General features: G+C 38.8%; 1 protein-coding gene across 1 annotated transcript; it reads left to right on the top strand.

The window, feature by feature from the left end:
• The first annotated feature begins 18,026 nt into the window (after positions 1-18,026).
• On the top strand, positions 18,027-23,579 carry SCG2 (secretogranin II). The gene is made up of 2 exons (XM_019977662.2): positions 18,027-18,142; positions 21,304-23,579. Exon 2 carries the CDS (start codon positions 21,318-21,320, stop codon positions 23,157-23,159), a length of 1,842 nt encoding a protein of 613 aa, XP_019833221.1. The 5' UTR covers positions 18,027-18,142; positions 21,304-21,317; the 3' UTR covers positions 23,160-23,579.
• The last annotated feature ends 365 nt before the right edge of the window (positions 23,580-23,944 follow it).

Raw genomic sequence — 23,944 nt, 5'->3', positions numbered from 1 at the left:
AAAATTTAAATACCACTTATAATAACAACCAAACCCATAAAGCATTTAGGAATTAATTTTGTGCAAAGACACAAAAATTTTGAAACGAAATACATTGAAAATTATATAAATAAATGAATAACCATTTATTTGGCTGTAATGATGTAAATTCTCTAAAAATTAATCTTTAAATTTAATGAATATCATTCAACTTTCTAGTTGTACATTAAAAAGAACTTGGTAAATCTATAAAATTTATTTCATTGAAGGAAGATCCAAGAATATCTAAGTTGACTTTTAAAATATTGAGGGAATACTAGACTTTCCAGAAATCAAAATGTACTACAAAACTATTACAATAAAAAAGTAAGGCATATGCTCAAGAACAAATATATACACTAGTGAAATACGATGAAAAGGTGAGAGTCCTGCAAATATACAGAATGTCATATACTACAATAAATATGGCACCATAAATCAATGGGGAGTTGACAGACAGATGGTTTAGCAGGTCAGATTGAGAAAGGTGGCTCCTTACATGGAGAAAAATAAAACTGGATTTTTACTAATACCACAACCAAAGATGAACCTTAAAGAGATTAAGACCTAAACATAAATAGGAAAACTATTAAGAGTAAAAAAAAAAAAAATCTTTGTCACACAGGGTAAAGGAAATCTTTTAAAATAAAACCTTGAATGAATACCTTAGGATAAAAAAAATGTTAAATTCAAGGACATCCAAATTAAGGATTTATGTTCATCAAAGAACACTATAGACAAAGTTAATAGATGGCAGAATGGGATAAGAGAGTTGCAGTGTTTAATACTGATGAGGGATGAATATTTACAAGACAGCAAACACAAAAGAAAAATAGGCAAAGGATATAAATAGAAAATTTAATCGGAAGAGGAAATCCAAAAAGCCATCAAACATATGGAAGGTTGCTCAGACTCATTAGCAATCAGAAAAAAGCAAATTAAAATAATGAGATAACACTGTATGCATATTAGTTTGGCAAAAAGTGGGAGGCTGGAAAATGCCAAAGGCTTGGCTAGGATGGGAATGTGAAGATAGAGGAGTTCTTTAGAGCCTCTGGAAAGCAATCTGGCCATTAGAAAAATAAGAACATGTTCAGATATAAGGGGATACACATAGGGATGCCTTCGAAAACACTGTTCACAATAATAGAGAGTTGGAAGCAAGCAGAGGCTCTATCACTGAGTCAGTGACCAGGTAGGTGTGGGCATTCATAACGTACAGATTAGATGCATGCAAAGTAACTAAATTGTACAGTGATGAGTGAAAAAAAAAAGTGAAAAAAAAACCAATGTATAATACAATGTACATAAAAATACATACATACTGTACAATAAAGCCCATTTTGTATGAATACAAACAAGCAAGAAAAATTAGCATTAAACACATTAGTGTGCTTGCCTATGGGGAAGTGGTCAGAGTTAGGAATGGGAATGGAGAATGAGGATAAAGGGAACTATCAAAAAAAACTTGCCTTCTGGGAGAAGCAAGCTACTTAATTGGATTTAGAGAGAGGATCATTTGATGTGATGTTTTCAGGCTGTCAATTAGGAAACAACAGGCGAGGTGTTTGGATGCGTCACCTCCCTGGGCTCATCTTCTCCGAGGCTGGAAATAGAAGCCGGAGCTTGGGAGCCTTCCTCCCACAGATGGGGTCAGAGGTGCTGGATGTTGGGCATCTAATTGGACATGCTGTGTCAGAAAGCAGAGCAGGGGTTTCCAAAGAAACGCTCAGGATGTATGTTTAGCCTCTGTGACGCATTTTAAAGGGAAAGCAAGAAGGAAGGCAACACTCGCATCCTGTGATTAAGCTCTGGGTGTTGGCTATCAGAGCTGTTATTTTACAGTTACAGCTACGTCAACCATCACTCAGACTGTGTTCCTAAATGCCCTTGGGTGTTAACGGAATGGACATATTTCCAGAAACACTCTGCAATGCCCTCAGGGCTTCCTGAAAACACAGATGCCTTCTTTCAGACAAATCTTAAAAGTAAACTCTTATTATAATCAACAATTCTCTGTTACCTATTCAAAGTTGCTGAAAGACTAGATCTTACATGTTCTCACCACAAAAAAAGAAATGATAATTATGTGTTGTGATAGAAGGTGTTTGTTCATGTTACGGTGGCAATCTCTGAAATAGATAAATATATCAAATCAACACTTTAAACTTATACAGTGTTTATCTCAATTATATTGCAATAAGAAATAAATAATAAAACATAAACACACACAAAGTAAGTTCCTGACTACTTATGATTTTCTCCTTGGCAAAGTGGAGCCCCCATGCTCTGGCACCTCATTCATGTATGATTTAACCATCCTCATGTTGCCTGGGTGCTGAGATAAATGGCTATGGAGGCTCACTCAGGGTGGGGCATGTTATCATAAAATGCTGATTCAACAGCCAGTTTGGGGGACTTCCCTGGTGGTCCAGTAATTAAGACGTTGCCTTCCAATACAGGGGGTGTGAGTTTGACCCCTGGTCAGGGAACTAAGATCCCACATGCCTTGCTGCCAAAAAGCCCAAACATAAGCAATATTGTGACAAATTCAATAAAGACTTAAAAAATGGCCACATCAAAAAAATTAAAAAAAAAAAAAAAGAAATCAGAGAGTTTGACTATACTTCTTCAAGCTAGAAATTAAGAAAATAGAGTCAATACAATAGGAAATTGGGGTCCTTGTGAGTCTGTGAAAAGGGAACCTATTTCAACCTGGATATCAAGGATGGCTTCCATTAGAAGACGATGAGTAAAGGAAAGGCTACACACTAAATGGAAGTTAATTACGAGGACTTAGGAGCCATGCTCCACATTCAGGACATGGCACGTGCAAAGGTCCTACAGTGGGAGAAAGCCCTGTGTGACTGAGGGGCAGAAAGGTAAGACTGGAGTGAAAGGAGGTGGAGCTTGAGAGGTAAGGAGGGACAGGCTCAACAGCAACTGCTGAGCAGAGCTAGAAATCAGGATATTAACTTGAGAGCAGTGGCTAGCCATTCAAGGAGTTTCAGTAGGGGATGGCCAAGAACCCCCATCCTGCCTGCTTGGTTGGTCTCTTACACTTGGCCTAGATATGAGCAGAGTCCTCCTCTGTGTGAGTGGATCCTGTTTCTCTCCTTCTAAATACTACAGTCACCATCAGTATTGCTGCATTCCTGATGTGGAGTATCGCTGATTTTCCCTACTTTACCCAGCAGATGAAACTTTCTTAGACAGACAACTGACTGATCATGCCTGCATTTGCCCCTCCTGGCTGCATTTCTGGTCTTCTGGTTTTCCTCTCTTAGTCCATGTGGCTGCCGTTTCAGCAGAGGAGCATTCTACTGAGGTTGCTTGAGTCAAATTTGCAAAATGTCGAATGACTTGATGAAAAGTGGCTTCTCTGTCAGGAAGTACTCTCTCCTTCTAAGACACTCCAACTAAAGAAAGAAAGAGTGGTGTGCAGAGGAGCACAGAGCTGGCTGTGTTTCCTATTGTTGTTTAATCGCTCAGTCATGTCTGACTCTGTAACTTTATGGACTGCAGCACAGCAGGCTTCCCTATCCTTAACTATCTCCTAGAGTTTGCTCAAACTCATGTCCATTGAGTTTGTGATGCCATCCAACTATCACATCCTCTGTCATTCCCTTCTCCTCTTGCCTTCTATCTTTCCCAGCATCAGGGTCTTTTCCCAGTGAGTCAGCTCTTTGTATCAGGTGGCCAAATGCACAAATAACAAATCAGCAAGGCTTGCATGCAATCAGATGCAAAACCTAATTTGGATAAATTAGGTGAAAAGTCAATAGCTTTGTGTGTCCAATCGTGAAGTTGTAAGAGGATAAGTCCCACAATGGTCATGAGATTCATATCTCATTTCTAAGAGTCCTGTTTTTAAAATACAGAAGATTCTTGATCTTCTGCATCTGGTCCACCTGCCATCTCAACTGGATTTCACTTTTCTGTGGGTACTTCTAGATTATTTGCTTTGGTCTAAACTTAAGAGAGGGCTCCCCTCGTGGCACTAGTGGTAAAGAACCTGCCTGCCAATGAAAGACATGTCAGGGGTTCCATCCCAGGGTTGGGAAGATCCTTTGGAGGAGGGCATGGGACCCCACTCCAGTATTCTTGCTTGGAGAATCCCATAGACAGAGACACCTGGCAGTTACAGTCCATAGGATCACACAGAGTTGGACACAACTGAAGCAACTTAGCATGCACACTTTCAAACTTAGGAGAAGAGCTTCCCAGGTGGCTCTAGTAGTGATAAAGAATTCGCCTGCCAATGCAGGAGGTGCAAGAGACATGGGTTCCATCCCTGGGTCAGCAAGATCCCCCGGAGTAGGAAATGGCAAACCACTCCAGTATTCTTGCCTGGAAAATTCCCTGGGCAGAGGAGCCTGGTGGGCTACAGTCCATGGGGAAACTTAGGAGACAACACATGAATGAATGAGTGAGAGTAGGAGGCACCCGGGCAGTGGAGGAATGCACCTTGAAGTAGCCTGGGGTGGGAAAAAGGGAGCAGTTGACAGTCTTCCCTGTGCTGTAGGAACCATGGTGCCACGGGGGCTGGATGTGCCACTTGGGCTGGAGGCACCTGGCAGAGCTTGGACGCTCAACTTCAGGCAGCCTGTTAGAGGGCTCTTCCTAGTTGAAATATCGAGAAGCTTAAATACGAGTCATGCAATGGAAGGAACATAAGACTTGGAGAGAGAAGACTAATGTTTGGATCTCCGTTCTGCCACCCTCTATCTACCTCTGTGACTTTGGATAAAACGACAGAGATTTTCTCCCTCCTTGTAGAATAAGAAGGGGTGAGGTGGATTCTTCTCTGCTGGAGAGCTACCTTTGCTAGACGTGTGAGAGTCTCTTTCTGCTGACCTTGATCCCACTCAGGCTCCATCTGGAAGTCTCTAACCTCTTAGGCTCCCTCCCACCTCGAATTTGAGCTTCCCTTAGTTAAAAGCTCTGGCTGGAGGTGGTAAACGTTCTCATTAAAATGCAAATGAATTCTCTACACAGCTGCCCAAGTTGTTTTCCTCTGTGTTGTCATTTATTTCCTTTCTGTCCTTAGAAAGTAGGACAATAAAAAAGCCCAAGCCCTTCCACCTGGCATTCCAAGGGGATGGGGTCCTCTACCAAGACTCTAGACTTGCTCTGCAACATCCTTCAGTCTGGGGGTGTGGTTAGGAGGCAGGCAGCTCCTCCCCTTAGTAAAAGCCTGAGCTTGGAATGTTGCTGGATATTTTTGCCATTATGTTTCTTCTCTGTAAAGTAAGAAAAAAGGACACCTGTCTCACAAGATTATTATAAGAATTAAGTATTATATAAGTTATCTTAAAAATCTTTCTGTGGCTGTAACAGGAAAACATTTAATTAATGTTAGCTTTCATCACGACAATTCTATTTTTTCCTGCAGACCTGTTTTCTCCCCACCCTGTATGTGGCTCATGTTAGCATGAGCTTTATTTCTTCGAGGCCCTGTTTAAATGCCATCATATTCACGACTCCTTTCTTGAATTTGGGGAGAATTAATAACTTCTGTTTCTTGGCCTTTTCTTTGTGACTCTCTTGAGAATGTATTTTCTCTTCTTTTTTTGGCCACAAGAACTTATGCATGTGTCTCTGTCATCCACCTCCATAAACCCACCCTCACTGCCACCTACTAGGCTCTGAGCTATGAGAGGGCAGGGAACACAGCTCATTGCGTCCTGAATAATTCAATTAGTTTACTAAACATTTGATGAATGAGCAAATGACTGAATGAATGCATGAGTGGAAGCTTACTCAAATGACATTTTCTGTCTTTCTCACAGATTGGTTTCATCAGAGAGCAAGGCTTCAGGAAACTCAAGTTTCAGTGTGATTGGTCCTCGTGGTCTTGCAGTCATGGAGAGAGACAGGGCTGCCAAGGAAGATGTAGGGATCCCAAACAAGTACAATTTCCTTTTCTTTAAAAAAAAACAAAACTTAACAATCCATGCTCTGTGGCCATGGTTTGTGTTGATGATGACAAGTAATCACAAGCACAGCGTGATGAACATCTGATCAGTCTTGCTGGGTTTTGCAACCCTGAGTAATCATGGCTCTTGCAGGAGGGAATTGCTTCCATCAGATTCACGGGGTGAAGTGGGAGTCCGAGGGAGACACATTCACCATGTAGCCTAAGTAAGGTCCAATTATACAAAACCAAGTGCCAGCAATACCCAATTAGATTTAAACGTGTTCAGTGGGGATTCCACTTATTAAAAGACGATCACCAAATTCTTTAGCTTAAATTTGTTTTACTTACCTCATCATATTTGGGGGGTGGGATAAAATACTGAGACTATGAGGGTGAAAACTGTAATCTCAATTCTGATGGGGGGTTGGAGAGTTCTTATCAAGTCGGCATAATTGCCAGGTGCCAGCTCTCCTTCATGGTTTGCCCCAGGGCAGCAAACAGAAGTAGTAGAGGAGGCTTTGTGAGACTCTTTAGAAAGCTTTTCCATTTCCATGGCTTTGGGGAAATTGCCATCAGCGATACCACCGATGGAATGCTCAAAATTTTAGTTCTCTTACCCTCTATGTCTTACTCTGTATGAGAACTGACTCACTGGAAAAGACCCTGATGCTGGGAAAGATTGAGAGCAGGAGGAGAAGGGGATGATAGAGGATGAAATGGTTGGATGGCATTACCGACTCCATGGACATGAGTTTGAGTAAGTTTTGGGAGTTGGTGATGGACAGGGAAGCCTGGTATGCAACAGTCCATGGGGTTGCAAAGAGTTGAACACAACTGAGTGACTGAACTGAACTGAAATGACTCTCTATGTTCTTTTCATGCTCCATTCCAGTAGTTTTTGTCAACTTCTCAGCATTCACTTTAATCAGACCTGGCAGGCTCATCCCAACTCTCCAGAAATTCAACAAAAGGCCTCTGTCTCCAGTTTCCTGACCTTGAGCTCATTGATTTCTCCAGGTTCTACTTACCATGGAAACCCTTCTTTCAGAGGCTGCTCCTTTAACCTCTAACTTAGAACCTTTCTCTGGTCCAGTTCCCTGGTGTCCATGGTTGATGTAGGATGATTTTTCTTGGCTCTAATTTAGCCTTGAGCTGAACTGCTGCCTTACATTCTTAAATATTTCAAGATTTGGGACCTGGGGTAAACAGGGCCAGACTTGGTGTTCAGTCCAGGGTACCGGAAAGTCCATCTACCCCGAGTCCCTTGATTGCCTAGGAAACAGAGGTCAGCCTATCTCTTTTCTTTTTCTCCCTTAAGCAGGGGCTGGTTATTATAGAAGAAAAGGGTATTAAGATCTCATAATTTGCCAGTAACTGCATTTATTATGCCTTTCCACTTAATCCTCCCAGTGTCCTTATAAGGATGGGAAACATTGAGTGGTAAAGCTAGAAATAGAGCCCAGATTGTCTGACCGCAGGTCATTTGTGTCTGTTCATGACACTCTCTGAACCTCATTGTCCTCATCAACAAAATTAGTTGAATCACATAATATTGTCCATATGCAACAATTTTTATCTAAAAATGGCAATTTCGGAGAATTTGACATAAAGTATTTCCTACTTTACTCCAGTAAAGATACTGGAGAAGGCAATGGCACCCCACTCCAGTACTCTTGCCTGTAAAATCCCATGGATGGAGGAGCCTGGTAGGCTGCAGTCCATGAGGTCGCTAAGTCAGACACGGCTGAACGATTTCACTTTCACTTTTCACTTTCATGAAATGGAGAAGGAAATGGCAACCCACTCCAGTGTTCTTGCCTGGAGGATCCCAGGGACGGGGAAGCCTGCTGGGCTGCCGTCTATGGGGTTACACAGAGTTGGACAGGACTGAGGTGACTTAGCAACTTAGCAACGTAAAGATACAGTCATTGTCAAATGTGTGGCACATAGTAAACAATAAACATAACTATTCTCACTATACTATTCTGTTCATTTTCCTATTTCATCTTTTTGTGTGTGTTTCCATGGCTTTCTGCTCCTTTTATTACAGGTATAGGAATATCCATAGAATTTGGCATCTAGTAAATTATTGAATTGGACTTGATTGACTTTGTGAAGAAAAACAAAACAAAACTTGTGCTATATTCTATGAATTCCAGAGTAGATGTCATTTACAACCAGTAACTATATCCATCATATTCTGAGCCATACATGTTGATGTATGGTATGTACTTTTCCTTTTCTCATCTAAGAATTCCTGAAAAATGCTTACCTCAGTGTTCTATTGTGGCTATTTGATAAAAACTATGAGATCATAATTCCAGGGCCCAAAGAAGAGGATATTCTGATAGCCGAAGAAATCTCAGCTTCTGGCAAATCCCTTTCTGATTCTTAAAATAGACTCATTCTTTAAACTGGGTTTATTATCTTTGTGTTTGGAAGACACAGCTAAATCCTGGAACATGGATGTCTTCTGAAGAAGCACAGGTATGAGGAGAGAGGCCCTGGACCCAGAGATGAGGCTCCAGAATAGCCATGCACCCCGTGACCATGTGCAGGGTACGGGACCAGACTGCTCTGTAGACAATGGAAGAACGTTCTGTGTAAAGATGCAGGCTGCTTGGGAGGTTGAGATGAAGCAAATGCATCTATTTCCCCGGCAGCTTGAAACCATCTTAGACAAGTTCAAAATTTCCCTGCTCTCTGAAGTCTCCAGCCTGCCTATGCAGGACTAACTGTGGTCTCTCTCCATCCACTGCTCCTTGTGTATATGTTTATTCCAGCCCATTACAATTAGCTCTGTATGCAGATGTCTTCCCCAAAAGCCATTTTCCTCACTAGACTCCGTGTGTATACGGGCAACCACTGAATTTTATTCACAGTGTATCCTTGATACCTTCTATAATCTTGGTGCAATGTCTGGCACCAGGGAAATACCTGATAAACATTTGCTAATAATAATAGTAATAGTACTATATACTATATTACTACTATTAATAAGTATTACTCTATTTATTAAATGCTCATGGTTGAATGTGCACAAAACCCTATAAAGTGCCTAACGATTTCTACTTTATGGAGGAGAAAGCAGAGTCACAAAGAAAACACCCTGATCAGACGTCCACACTGGTCAGTGGCAGAGACAGTGTTTAAACCTGGGCAGCCTGGTGCCAGAACTTGCCCATTAACCATTTCTCCCTTCTTTTAACAGATAAAAGATCCTTGGCTTTTGGCTAAGATGAAGAATAATGAAGCAAATGAAGCATAGTTCGGATGGAAGGAAACCACGGTCGTAGTAGACAAATGGGATTTTTATCTCCTTGCCTTTTGGTGGCTGCTGTTAAAAGACCCCCAAATTCTACTTCAGTTCTTAGATACTAGGGAGACAGAGGCAATTTAGCGATTTCATAGTTGACGTCAGGAAACAATAGCCTTTAAGGAGTCTCCTTCGCTCAGAAATCTGACACTGCCTCAGCCACCAACATGGCTGGAAGCCTTAGGGATGGCAGTCATTTCGGGGGCTGCGTGTGGTGCCTGCATCCCTGGGCCCTCTGAAACGCTGCTGCTGCGCTATCATCAGCCTCCTGTAGTCCGCCCATCAGGAAAAGGCACCAAAGTGTCATGACACTTCAGCTTTGTTCCCGAGGCTCATTAAGACAGAGCCGGGGGATGAATGGAACGAACAGCCTCGTCTTTATGAATGCTTAATGCGAAAATTGCCTCCACTGTGCCCCTTCGTGCTGGGCTGTGCGGAGATGCTGATGATTAAACCGTGAACCTGGCCTTGGGCTGAGCGGCGGCGGCGCGGGCCTAAAAAGAAATGTTCGCTTTCATTCATAGCTGCCTCTCAGCCCCAGCGGACCATGACTCACATCTTATTCCCTATAGCCGTGTGTGTTTGGACTTCCAATTCATCCGTCTGACGCCACTGTGGAGTCGAGGCAGCCTGTGCCAGAAGCGGCCTCCCAGAAGAAACCCCACCTCCGCGGGCTGGAGAGCGGAACTGGCTTCCAGCGTTTACGCAAACACTTGCGTTTCTTCTCTTCCTTCTAATTGAGGCGAGGTTGCAAATGACTTGCCTTGCAGCAGCGTCCAGAAAATCAATTCTAATCACACTGATACAAAGGAAACGACTTTTTTTTTTGCTTGGTTACCGTTTTAAAATTCAGGTATGGCAAGCTCGGTGAATTCTCAGGGGCTGGGAAATGAATAATAATCAGGCAGCCCAGCTGCAGAAAGCTCCAAACTTTCCAGGGCATTTCTGCAACTGTTATATAACTGGATTCTTGCAGCAACTGTCTGAGGCCTGAAGCGGAGGTAATAGGACCCTCACTTGACAAATGAGGAAACCGAGGCCCAGAGAGGTTGAGTGATTTGCCTGAGATCACATAGCTAGACGGAAGCTTGGCATTCTATCTTCTGCCACCTGTAACTGCTGCTGTTGAATTTTTTCTTAGGCAAGTCTGACTGTGGAACTGAAACATTTTTTTATATTAAGAATTTTTTTTCTTTTTTTTTGGTCATTGAATATAACATTCTTGGAGATGGGAAGAGGAGGAGGAGGATGTGACTTTATAGCCAGTAGTTCTGGGTGCCAAAATGAGAATTAAATCTCACTGAGGGTTATTCTTCCATGGTGGCTCAGACGGTAAAGAATCCGTCTGCAATGCAGGAGACCTGGGTTTGATCCCTGGATTGGGAAGATCTCCTGGAGGAGGGCATGGCATCCCACTCCAGTATTATTGCCTGGAGAATCTCCATGGTCAGAGGAGCCAGGTGGGCTAGAGTCCATGAGGTCACAAAAAGTTAGACACGACTGAACAACTAAGCAACAGCACAAGGTTAAACAACAGTGTAACACAAAATTTCCCCCCAAAATTGTCAATCACAGAAGTATTTCTGCTATCTCTAAGCATTATCAATACTATTATTTTCTTAGTATGTGTTTTCTATATTTAAGAAAACGTAGGGATTTCCTTAAGTTCAGTGGCTAATACTCCATGCCCCCAATGCAGAGTGCCCAGGTTCAAACCCAGATTGGGGAACTAGATCCCACATGCCCCAAATAAGAGTTCACATACCACAACTAAAAAAGGAAATTCACATACTGCAACTAAAAAGTTTACATGCTGCAACTAAAGATCCCATATGCTGTAACCAAAAAAAAAAAAAAAATCCTACATGCTTCAACTAAAAAAGATCCCTTACGCTACAACAAAGATCACATAAGACCTGGCACAGCCAAATAAAAAAATAAACATTAGAAAAGAAAAAATATAGAAAAATTTGTTCTGTAAATGCTTCTTTTGTTAAGCTTAAATATAAGGAGGTCTGTATTGCTACCTCAATTTGAAAATTTTATCACCTACATAAACAGGAGGCAACCTAAACCATAATGCAATAAAAATACAAAGTTGTTAACAAATTTTGGTAGATCCAGCAACTTACAGACAGCTCTAAGCCTGAGACCAAAAAGGAAGATTTTCAAATGTTAGAAAACTGTTAAAAACACACTAGCCCCCAACTGAAATTGTCTTCTTTATGTAACCAAGAAAATTGTGACATTATGCAAGGGATACATTTCAGACTATGAAATTCAGTGTTACTTGATGCTGTGTGTACATCTGGCGTCAAATCACTTCTGATAGTGCTGTGGATATGCCTCCATACGTTGGGAAAGAGGTATCTTTCCCAGATACATCTGATTGGCTTCTTGGAGAACAGGAATCCCAGGAAGTAGGACAAGAGCCCCACTGCAAATTCATCTCATCATTTTTGCCTGGGTATGACTATGACAGTAGGGTATAGACATTCAAGTTATAATGATGTCCCAAACCAGCTGATTTCAATAGTTGTATCAGTCAGGACAGGCTAGGTTATATGTGGTAACAATGAACACTGCATTACAACTGTAGTTAAGTAATAACTAGGAGAAATATGTGGTCCGTGAGAGAATATTTTGCTAAGAGGTGCCTAGGTGATGCCAATATTGCTGATCTGGACTACACTTTGAAAATCACTGCTGTACCATGCATTTTATATTCCCCCACTTACAGTTTAGATAACTTCAGGGTCAAAGTAGTTAGATGTTTCAACTTGTGTGCTAATTTCTGGACAAAAATATCCAAGAGAAAAATCGACTGTGATGGGAAACACAGACACAATGGCTGGATTCGAGGAGAACATTTTAGGTTTTCAGCTCTTACCTCATATTATATATGCAACTGCCCTACCTCCAGAACTGATATATTCATTTTATCAAAACAGCTCTCTAAAATCCATGCAAAGGCTAAGTGAACTGTGAAAGTCATCTGGTATGTCAGTGGGAGCCCCAGACCTGAAATGCTAAAGTGAAGTCGCTTAGTCGTGTCCGACTCTTTGCAACCCCATTGACTGTAGCCTACCAGGCTCCTCTGTCCATGGGATTTTCCAGGCAAGAACACTGGAGTGGGTTGCCATTTTCTTCTCCAGGAAATCTTCCCAATCCAGGGATTGAACCCAGGTCTCCTGCGTTGTAGGCAGACGCTTTACCGTCTGAGCCACCTAGTAAAGATGCTGAACTTTGATCTTCAAGATTCTCCTACATCTTTCTAGATTTCCTATTAAAAGGAAGCATAAGAGTATGTAGTTGGGTTGTTTCCAAACAGAAAATATCCTTATTAAAACATTTGCATGTAAATACTGAAAATGTTGATTCACAAAACAATTGTGGCAGGAAAATTTGAAAGATTAAGACATACAGGGTTGTTTTAGGCAAAGTAATTAACTTCTAGCACATGAACTTTGTTCTCCCAAAGCCCACTGAAGGAGCAGATGCTCAAACATGCATGGTATTAGATTTAAGAGAATGGTACTTTCTCTTCCTATGAGCACCAGATGGCTTCAGAATCCAAAGGCAATGGAGAAGAAAGCCTAAATTTATTTGGTTTAAGTGGTTCTCACTGAGGGTTTATGAGAAAGATCATATTTTAGTACTTAGCAGACAAATGCAAACATAGTTTCACAGATGATCGTCATTTCAAAAAGAAAAGAGGTATTGGGTTCAAGGGTTAGAAAGGATCTTAAATGTTATCTAGTCCATATGGGGCCACCAGTAATTGCTAAAAGGAGCAAAAACGTTACAAAGAATAAACAGATACTGCAATTATAAGTAGTTTGGTTTTCTTTATGTGAAATTTAAAATTTTAACTCAAGTACTAGGAAAATGTTTTACAAAATAAGTGAAACAGTAGAAAAAAAAGAAAGTGCTCCTATAATGAAAAAAATTTTTTCTTAAAAATTTTTTTAAATATAATTTTCTGGCAGTGCCTGAAGCTCTAACAAATAAAGGCAGTTTGTTTGCATAAGGATAATTTGAGAGGATAAAAATTTCCAAAGTGGAGTGTTTGAAGCTTTGACAGTAGGCATGAGAAAATGTTAATTCAACACAACTTATTTTTGGCCAGCCATTGTCCAAATGGGGACTTCCCTGGTGGCTCAGACGGTAAAGCGTCTGCCTGCAATGTGGGAGACCCAGGTTAGATCCCTGGGTTGGGAAGATCTCCTGGAGAAGGAAACAGCAACCCACTCCAGTACTCTTGCCTGGAAAATTCCATGGACGGAGGAGCCCGGTAGGCTACAGTCCATGGAGTCGGACAAGACTGAGGGACTTCAATGTCAATGTCAAATTGTCCAAATGAATGTCATCTGAAAAACTAGGTAGTTATAGTATTAAGTAGTTACAAAATTAATATTTATACAGTATGAAGTTTCCAATTTATATGTTCTCTGAAAAGCTCTGCTTTTGCAAGGGAAGTAGAAAAACATTTTACTCTTCTTTGATAGTGAGTTTTCTTTTTAAAGTCATCTTATGTCATGAAGGAACATTTATTGTTTTATTGTAATAAAATGTAATTAATTGTAGCAAAGTATAATAATAAATAAATTGTAATAAATTAGAACTTATTGTAATACATTGTATGATAATTAGAAGAGTTTAGGTAAATTTTGGAAGCAACACATCAGGGAGGTAAAGCGTCATAAGAAGTATAAAGAAGGAGAGCAGGAAGGAGCAAAGAGAGGAAAACAGGGGACGAATGAGCAATGAAAAGGATCCCAGGCCTTGAGGGGCTCAGGGAAGACAGTACAGACCACCTCTGTTTCCCAGCAAGTGCTGGAGGGTCTCAGGTCACATATGCTGCAGACTGGTTGCAATTCAGTTGCCAAATCGTGTCTGACTCTGCGACCCAAAGGATTGCATCAGCCAGGCTTCTCTGTCCCTCACCATCTCCCAGAGTTTGCCCTCTTTCATGAATCATTGCCTTGTAATAGCAAGAGGGCTTGCCTAACTCAGTGAAGTTATGAGCTGTGCCACGCAGGGCCACCCAAGACAGACGGGTCATAGTGGAGAGTTCTGACAAAGCGTGATCTCCTGGAGGAAGGAGTAGCAAACCACTCCAGTGAACTTGCTGTGAGAACTCCAAGAATTGTACAAAATAAGGCTGCAGACTGGATTCTCCAAGAAAATCTTGTTTTCCAAGAGAGAGGGATGAGGGAGGAAGTTAGAGGAAAAGGGGAAGAGGGAAAGAGGGGAGAGAAAGAGAAGAAAGAAGATGTATTGGTCTTCTGGATCTTAATTGCTTTCATATAAATTGAAACAAAATGAGAAGTGTAATGGAGTGGAAGAGACATTTCAAATTGAAGGATTACTAAGGTAGAGAATTGCACATACAAATGATAGGAAAATCAGAATCTGGTCTAAATGAAATATGAAATTGAATAACAAAGGACAAAATGACTAAGATTTAAGAAAATCTGATCATAAAAAGGAATGAGTCCCTTCTAATTACTTAAATTTAAGTTGTGAATGATTAGCTTGATCTTAACAGCACCACGGTGAGGATGCAAACTAATTTAGTAAAAATCATTATCATATACAGTACATGATTATTTTGAAAATGTCCAAGATATAGAGCTTTGCTTCTTGGAGGCAATGATAATTGGCAATTTAGAGCTAACAGAAAATTAAAGTTTTGTGAGGAATGTTCAAAATGATCTTATCTCAAGCTTAGTGATAAAAAGATTTATAGGTTATCTTTACTATATTATACATGCTCTAAAAGATTCAACAAGAAGTTTGCTTTCTCTATGTATATTGCATTTTAAATTTTTTTTTCCAAATAGATTTCTATTAGAGAATATAGTTCCCTTTAGAACAAATAACTAATGGCAAAAAAATTAATGACTTTTAGAGATATATTAAGTATAACTCATTGAAAAATCTATAAAACACAGGCCACTGAATAGAATTTTCCAAATTCAGTAACTACTCTCTTATTTGGAAGACATATGCCCCATAGCATCAAGGAGGTGACTCTTGTTTTCCGTGTTTGCTGCCCCAAATAGGAGTCTGGGGCTGTACCACCTGAGCAGTGACCAGGAAAAACAATTGGAACAACCCCTGAGAATTTTGTCAAAGTGATTGTATTCTAGACTTGGATCTTTTGTTATTAGATAGCCATAGTCATTTCTGTATTCCTATCACCTAGCTAGAGTGCCCAAACCATGGTCTTTATTATGGCTATACCTTTGGAAAGAGCTAAGTTCAAATCTTACCTCTACCAATTATGAGAGAGGAAACAGTGGCCAACTGAGTTATTTCTGAGCTTCAGTTTCTTCAACTGTAAAATGGAGACAAATAGAGCTACCTATTATAGTTGACAAGAGGGTTAAATTAGATTGCCGAAACTCCAAGCTCAGTGCCTGGAACATAATGGAACTCAATAAATGGTAGGTATTTATCACAGTTTTATATAGTAGAAAGCAATTCAGTTACTCACAAATGGCTCATTGCTCTCCCAATGCTCTACCTTTAGCTGATAAAGCCAGTCCATCCCACTGGTTGCCTCCTGATATCTCACTTCTACTTGGAGTTTTTGAATGAGATTTTATATGGATTTTTGACAATTAAAGACATTCTCAGCAAAGAGTTTGACTAGGGGATCTTAGAAGAACTGTAGTTTCTGATCCTTGCAAAAAGTTTAGTTTCACATATATGCACTAGCTGATCAAGAGTGACTTCCTTGAGGGTTGTTGAGACCTCTATTGAATCAAGTCAACCCTTTAAGAGTAATCTTGTGGAATTTTCTGATGCTGTGTTGATATTGGTTAGTTCAACTGGCCACACAGAAGTACTGGAAAATGAATTATGTGAAACTCAGAGTGGTTTATCTTTGTCAGGATTTAAGAAAATGTTATGTGTGCAAAGCTAACAAAGATACCTGCAAATGAACTTATTTTTTTTGAGATGCAGTTGAGAAATGAGATTTGTTAACTCAGGTCTCATCAACTTAGCACTTAAACTTAATGATGCTAAAAACCCACTATGAGGTATAAATAGATTAGATAAATTGGCCATAGGACTTCAGTCTAAGCCTATGAGTTCCATGTCAATCCACAAATGACCAGTCATCAAGAATCAAATATCTTAACCAGGAGATCAAAGAGAGAAAATCAAGGGTACTTTTCTCAAGATTATTTTTTTCCTAAGGTTTTAAACTATTTCTGTTTCCTCAAGGAGTTCAAGAGTATTGTGGTTTACCTAGAATAGTTAGAAATCATTAAGCAAAACTTGATAATGGAAACCTCAGCTCAAGCTTCTTTTCCCAGAACCCTTCCCATCTAAGATTTCTAGACTGAACAATGCTCCCTATTGTGTCTGCTGGCTGACATCTTTCTTAGTGCTTTTCAATTTATATCAAATAAAAATAATCTGTTGTCTCTTATCCTAAAATAAAAATAACCTGTTTGTCTCTTATCCCCTCTGGACCAATATATATATTGGGTTGCCCCAAAAGCTTGGTTGTTCAGGTTGTTCCATAACATCTTATAGAAAGACCAAATGAACCTTTTGGCCAATCTAACAAATATGTATGCATATATACATGTAGATACTATTCATCTTTGTATCTAGCACTTAGTAGGCATTACAACTTACTGAATGAGTAAATCAGTGGCTAATTATTCATTTAACAGAGACAAAGTTATCTTTTATATAGCAAGATTCTTTTGCTTAGTTTATTTCAAAATATATCATTTTTAAGAAAATCATATCTTTAATGAAATGAAATTAAAAATTTAGACTTATACAAATTATAAACTATACAATCAGGTTACCTGGTAAAGCACAACAATGATTATGACTACAAGTCTGAGAGGTTGGAAGTTAAGTATTAATACTATATTATTCCTTGAATTGGTCACATTTATGAAATGTATTTGATTCATCTGATTCAACTGGAGGAAGAAAATATTTATAGTATAACTTTCTTTCAGTTACAAACTAATTACAGTTGCATATGTGTCACACTTTTCTCAAACGGCGGATTTTTTTTTTTCTTTTTCTTATTGAAAGTATTCTCAACTTCTGAGCTTCCCTTTTTGAGATCAGATGTTGTAAAAGATGCCAACAGATTCATATAGAATTATCAACTATTAGACCTGAATCCTTAGAAATACACACTTTAAAATTATATTGAAACCCTAGACTAAAATCCTAACTCATTAGAGCCTTGAGGTCGACTCATATAAAAAAAGAGAACACTTTTTTATTCAAATAAACATGATTTTAAAAACAATGCTACTTGTGGTTATGATATGAAATACGACTTCATATTCATAACGTGTATTCTGTTCCTCTTGGAGCGTATTGAGGAATGTTAATGTAATTTCTTTGTGGCCACTGAAGAAAAAAGTCCTTATCTGTAAAACTTTCTTTTAACAACGATGACAACAACGACAATAGCAACAGGAAACCCTTATCACAAGCTGTTTGGACACAGATGAGATTATATTGCAATTAGCCACGTCTATCTGATGGATTTTTCTAAGGGAAATTGTGCAGAGCATTTTATTTCAAGCCTCAAAGATTTTGTTAAAAGAAAGGGAACTGCAGTTTTTGCCACAGAAAGACAGGTGGCGTAAGCATGCAACTTTTTTTTTTTTTTTTTAATCTTTAAAGTGATTATTTTCTCTCGGGTTCTTTGAAAAAGCTCGCCTGTGCTCCGGTTTGTGGCTGAGTGGGTGACGTCAGTGTGGCAGTGCGGAGTCAGGCGCGGCGGCTCTCTATAAGCCGAGGAGCTGTCCGGGTGCTGAAACGGTCCGAGCAGCTCAAGCCGCGGACCAGGAGGAACATGCTGTGGACTTCCTCTGCCATATAAATAAGAGGTAAGACTGCTTTTCCCTTCTACTTACTGGAAAGTTCTAAATTGCGTATTCTCTCCTTAATTCCTAGCTAAGAAGAAAAAGACCATTTGGCAAGCTTATATCTATAGAATAACTGATCGGCAACCTGCTGCTCATCTGGCAACCTAAGGACACTGTATATATGTACATATATATGCATGATTGCATCTGTGATTTACACTGCTTGCTGTCAGGTATTTATTAACCATTGTGTTATTTAGATAATCATATATAAGAACATGAAAAAGTTAAGGATATTTGTGTCAATACACATTATTAATGTAAAGTTAACCAAGCCTGACATTTTGTTTCTTTCCTTAGTTTATTGTTTCTTCCCCTAAGGACCAGATACAAGGGCAGGGATACAATTTATATACTTAATATTCTTAACAGCAGGTGTCCGATGATTCAAAGACTGTTAAACAGGTTCCGGTGATAGAAGTAACCAATTTTGGAGCTAGGTTTGTTTGTTTGCTTGTTTTTTCTTTGACATTTACTTTGCAAGAGCTCAAATTTAACTAACTGTATAAAATTATTTTCTCAATTGGTATGCTCTGAAAGGGCTTACATTATTGTTTACTAATTTTGGTCCTAGCAAAGTAAGACTAGAACGAGCTTCTTCGTTTATTCAGGGGGAAATACTATCTTGGATTTTAGGTTGGATATGACCATGGATTACAAAGAGATAACTGAGATGTATGAGGAAACATTTATAACCATATAAATTATTTATTATTATGCTTTGGTTGAAAGAGGTTGTACAAAATTTTGCTAAATATTTTGAATGGCACAAGTGTTTCTTTTTCCTGTATCCTAACTAATTGAATTGCTCAAATTTGATAAATCCAGTTGCATTTGTCAATGCTCTAGTATAATTTCAATAGAAAAGACATTTTAACTTATAAGGTTTTTAGGTTCAAACTCTACATAGAACATCAGAACTGTTAAAACCACCTTCACTATTTAGATAAGCTGCTACCAGTTCACCTAAAAAAATCCCTTGAGTCTTAGTCAAAGGCAATAACTATGTCACCCAAACTGAATCTGAGTAAATGACCAAACAGTAGCTCTTGGTAGGCCTGTGGTTTAAATAACTGCATGAATATTCTGCCCCAACACCACAGCAAAGTTCACCTACAAAATAATGATTTTAAAGATCAGCACATAACCTAGCATATAACTGGGTTAAGGATACTTCAGGGTAATGGTTTCAAAGAATATACATTCACTAAGATTCTTAAAATTGCTAGTCCAAATGCCAATGTGGAAAGTTGATTTTCAAATCTAAGCTAATCCTGAAATAATATAAAGAAGAATGCATAATGTACTTTTATTTAAGCCTAATAAGTTATAAATACAATTTGCTCTAGTAAAAATTGATTCATAGTAAGTATTTTAGAAGTTTTCTCTGACATGCCTTTAAATATTTTCCCTTCAGTAAATTAAGTAGCCAAATTAATGTAAGTGCATATTTTAAAAATTAATTTAAATAATCATTTTAATAAATAAGTCTGTACTAAAGAAATTTCTGTAAGTACAACATTTTTAGATTCTAGAAACTGAAAATATTACTTAAATATCAATATGATCTAGTGAACAATGATATTTTCTACAATTGATGTCTAAGCTAACAGATAATGATATCCAATAACTTAACTTATATATCACAAAACCATAATTCAGTTAAGATATCATGAGCAAACATAAAATTCCTTTACTTTATTTGTAACAAAATTGCACATATTAAAATAGATTTCAATGTTAGCAATGCCAAATGTAAAACACGTAAAAACTAATCCTCTTGCTAATTCATACAAGAGACTATAAGGCCTTGAAGAAAAAGAATGAATGAAAAATTTTAAATGGAAGAATTCAATACACTGGATGCATTTTTCTTAATCAGGAATTACATAGTGATTATTTTAAAATTTTCTAACAGAATGAGTCATTTGAGATTTCATAGGTCCACACCCAAATAGACACAGAGTCAAGCTGAATTTGAACACTTACAAGTTCAGAAATAGACTGGTTCAGAAAACTTATGTTCTCTCTGTGGCATCTGTTATTATTTACTATATCTCTTGAGGACTGAGGAAAATATAATCATGATTGCATTTTACAAGACAGTCACAGTAAAATTATTAGAAGAAATATGGGGCACAGATGTTTTAAAACAGTTTATATTTTGGTACATTGGTACATTTACACTGAAATAAATATCACTGGATATCATGGATTTTCTTTTTTTTTGCAATTCTGACTATTGTGCTTGTGTATCCTAATAGTACCCTGTGTGCTATTACATCAATCAAGGTGAATGATTATAAAATACCAGACTTCTAAATTCAATATTTTGGAATTCATTGAGTAAATAAATACTGCTTTGAGGATATTAAAAATAAAAAAAACTTTGTTAAGTTTGCCAACTAGCTTGGACTTGAGAAGACCCATATTCTGGAGGTCATTAAGGTACAGACCTTCCAAAATTAGTAATATGATTTGGTATCAGACTAAAGGACAAGTTATTTCTGAAAATATGTATGAATGAGACTCATCCACAAGAGAATTCAGTATGATTGACATTAACATGGAATATAACTTCATCTTATATAGTAATGTCACCTTTGTTGTGTTTCTACAACAAATTAGATGGATAGGTCAGTAATTAAACCAATGGTTTTTGATAAGGATATAACTCTCTATGTGTGTGTACATGCATGTTTTAAATTGAGCCATCTGATTTTTCTGCCAGTGATTTCAATATAAATGCTGTACAAATAACTAAAACTCATCTTGGAAAAATCTTTATTTAACAGAAATAATGTATACTAAAACAAAACATGTCTTATCAGTTAAAAAATCATACTTGAGAAACCTCATATCAGTGTTTTTGCTATTATTTTAACCAAAAGAATGCCATATAAATTTGATGCAAAACGGGCAACAATTTTGCTAAAAATTCCTGTGGTTAGCTTGTGAAGATTGTGTGTGAAACATTTATAGTTTTCAAAAAGAGTCATCCTAAATTAATGTGGAGTAATCTCTACTATGTTCTTTTTCCCCTCAATGATTAATTACTTTTTTTGCTATAGAGTCAAATAGTCAGTTTCATTTGTGTTAACTCATGTTTTCTATGCTTTAAGGAAATCTTTCAAACATGGCAGAAGCTAAGACTCACTGGCTTGGAGCAGTCCTGTCTCTCATCCCTTTAATTTTCCTCCTCTCTGAAGCTGAAGCTGCTTCATTTCAGAGAAACCAGCTGCTTCAGAAGGAACCAGATCTCAGATTGGAAAATGTCCAAAGGTTTCCCAGTCCTGAAATGATCAGGGCTTTGGAGTACATAGAAAAGCTCCGACAACAAGCTCACAAAGAAGAAAGCAGCCCAGACTACAACCCCTACCAAGGTGTTTCTGTTCCCCTTCAGCAAAAAGAAAATGGTGACTTGCCAGAAAGTTCGAGGGATTCCCTGAGTGAAGATGAATGGATGAAGATAATAGCTGAAGCTTTGAGACAGGCTGAAAATGAGCCCCAGTCTGCCCCAAAGGAAAACAAGCCTTATACTTTGAATTCAGAAAAGAACTTTCCAATGGACATGCCTGATGATTATGAGACTCAGCAGTGGGCAGAGAGAAAGCTCAAGCACATGAGATTCCCTCCTATGTATGAAGAGAATTCCAGGGACAACCCCTTCAAACGCACAAATGAAATAGTGGAGGAACAATATACTCCTCAAAATCTTGCTACCTTGGAATCTGTCTTCCAAGAGCTGGGGAAACTGACGGGACCAAACAGCCAAAAGCGTGAGAGGGCTGATGAGGAGCAAAAACTTTACACAGATGATGAAGATGATATCTACAAGGCTAATAACATTGCCTATGAAGACGTGGTTGGGGGAGAAGATTGGAACCCAGTAGAGGAAAAAATAGAGAGTCAAACCCAGGAAGAGGTAAGAGACAGCAAAGAGAATGCAGACAAAACTGAGCAAATCAATGATGAAATGAAGCGTTCCGGGCAGCTGGGCCTCCAAGATGAAGATCTCCGGAAAGAGAGTAAAGACCAACTCTCAGATGATGTCTCCAAAGTAATTACCTATCTGAAAAGGTTAGTGAATGCTGCGGGAAGTGGGAGGTCCCAGAATGGGCAAACCGGGGAAAGAGCAATCAGGCTCTTTGAGAAACCACTTGATCCTCAATCTATTTATCAGCTGATTGAAATCTCTAGGAATTTACAGATACCCCCTGAAGACTTGATTGACATGCTCAAAACTGGAGAGAAGCCAGTGGAACCAGAGCAGGAACTTGAGATTCCTGTTGAACCTGAAGACATCTCAGAGGTTGACTTAGACCATCCAGATCTGTTCCAAAATAAGATGCTCTCCAAGAATGGCTACCCCAAAGCACCTGGTCATGCTGTGGCAGAGGCCCTACCGGAGGGGCTCAGTGTGGAGGACATTCTAAATCTTTTAGGGATGGAGAGTGCTGCAAATCCAAAGCCTCCATATTTTCCCAATCAGTATAACCGAGAGAAAGTTCTGTCAAGACTGCCCTATGGTCCTGGAAGATCTAAAGCTAACCAGCTCCCCAAAGCTGTCTGGATGCCAGATGTTGAAAATAGACAGATGGCATATGAGAACCTGAATGACAAGGATCAAGAATTAGGAGAGTACTTGGCCAGGATGCTGGTTAAATACCCTGAGATCATGAATGCCAACCCAGCGAAGCGAGTTCCCAGTCAAGGCTCAACTGAAGATGATCGACAGGATGAGAACCAAATTGAGCAGGCCCTCAAAGAGCATTTGAGTCAACACAGCTCTCAGGAGACTGACAAACTGGCCTCGGTAAGCAAAAGGCTCCCTGTAGGGACCCCGAAGAGTGATGATACTCCCAACAGACCGTACTTGGATGAAGATCTTTTAGTGAAAGTGCTGGAATACCTCAACCAAGAAAAGGCAGAAAAGGGAAGGGAGCACATTGCTAAGAGAGCAATGGAAAATATGTAAGCAGCTTTCATTGATTGCCCTATTTTCACCCCTCCCATCCCAAGCAAACCCCAATATTTCTCTTTAGTGTGTTGACTTCTCTCTTGTTAACACTGTAATACCTTTAAATGCTGTACAGGCAGATGATTCCATTTCACTGGAGTGTCTGCTTCACTTACTCTGAACTGTTCTCTTGTGTATGGGTATGTGTAAATGTTATGACTTCTGAATAAAAATATTAATCATAGCCCTAATTCAAGAAAGATATCTATGATAGTGTTTAACAGTGTATCTAATAGCCGTGGCATTGTTGATGCTCACATATGATAGAGTGTCCTACAAGTCTCTTGAAAGTTTTTAATATTTACTGAATTATTTTGTTACTGTCTGTAGTGTTTTGTGGAGTACTGGAGCAAAAAAAAATAAAGCATTATAAATATATAGTTTTACTTATAAGGCCTTTTCTATTGTGTGTTTTATTGTTGCTTAATAAACGTTATTTCTGGACAACTTTGGGTTATTCATTCTGGAAATCCAGAGGCAATGGCTGTGGATCAAGCAGTATGGAGCTAAAGGAGAAAATTATTTCCTTCCACAATCAATCCAGGTAAGAAATAATGAATGGAAATACACGATCACATTATACATTTGTAGAATGCAATATCCTCTAGCAGCTCACTACCTAGAGCTTGCCTTTAGTTTTTTCGTGATTATGGAATAATTTCTATTTATACCTTTTACCCTTGACTTTTGTAAATAAAAACATTTAAGTTTTGAAAAAACTTAAGAAGAAGTTTAAGCACTGA

This window comes from Bos indicus, chromosome 2 (genome assembly GCF_029378745.1).
Source record: "Bos indicus isolate NIAB-ARS_2022 breed Sahiwal x Tharparkar chromosome 2, NIAB-ARS_B.indTharparkar_mat_pri_1.0, whole genome shotgun sequence".
In the NCBI taxonomy this organism is placed as follows: Eukaryota; Metazoa; Chordata; class Mammalia; order Artiodactyla; family Bovidae; genus Bos; species Bos indicus.
This window is presented reverse-complemented; position numbering and strand designations above follow the sequence as displayed.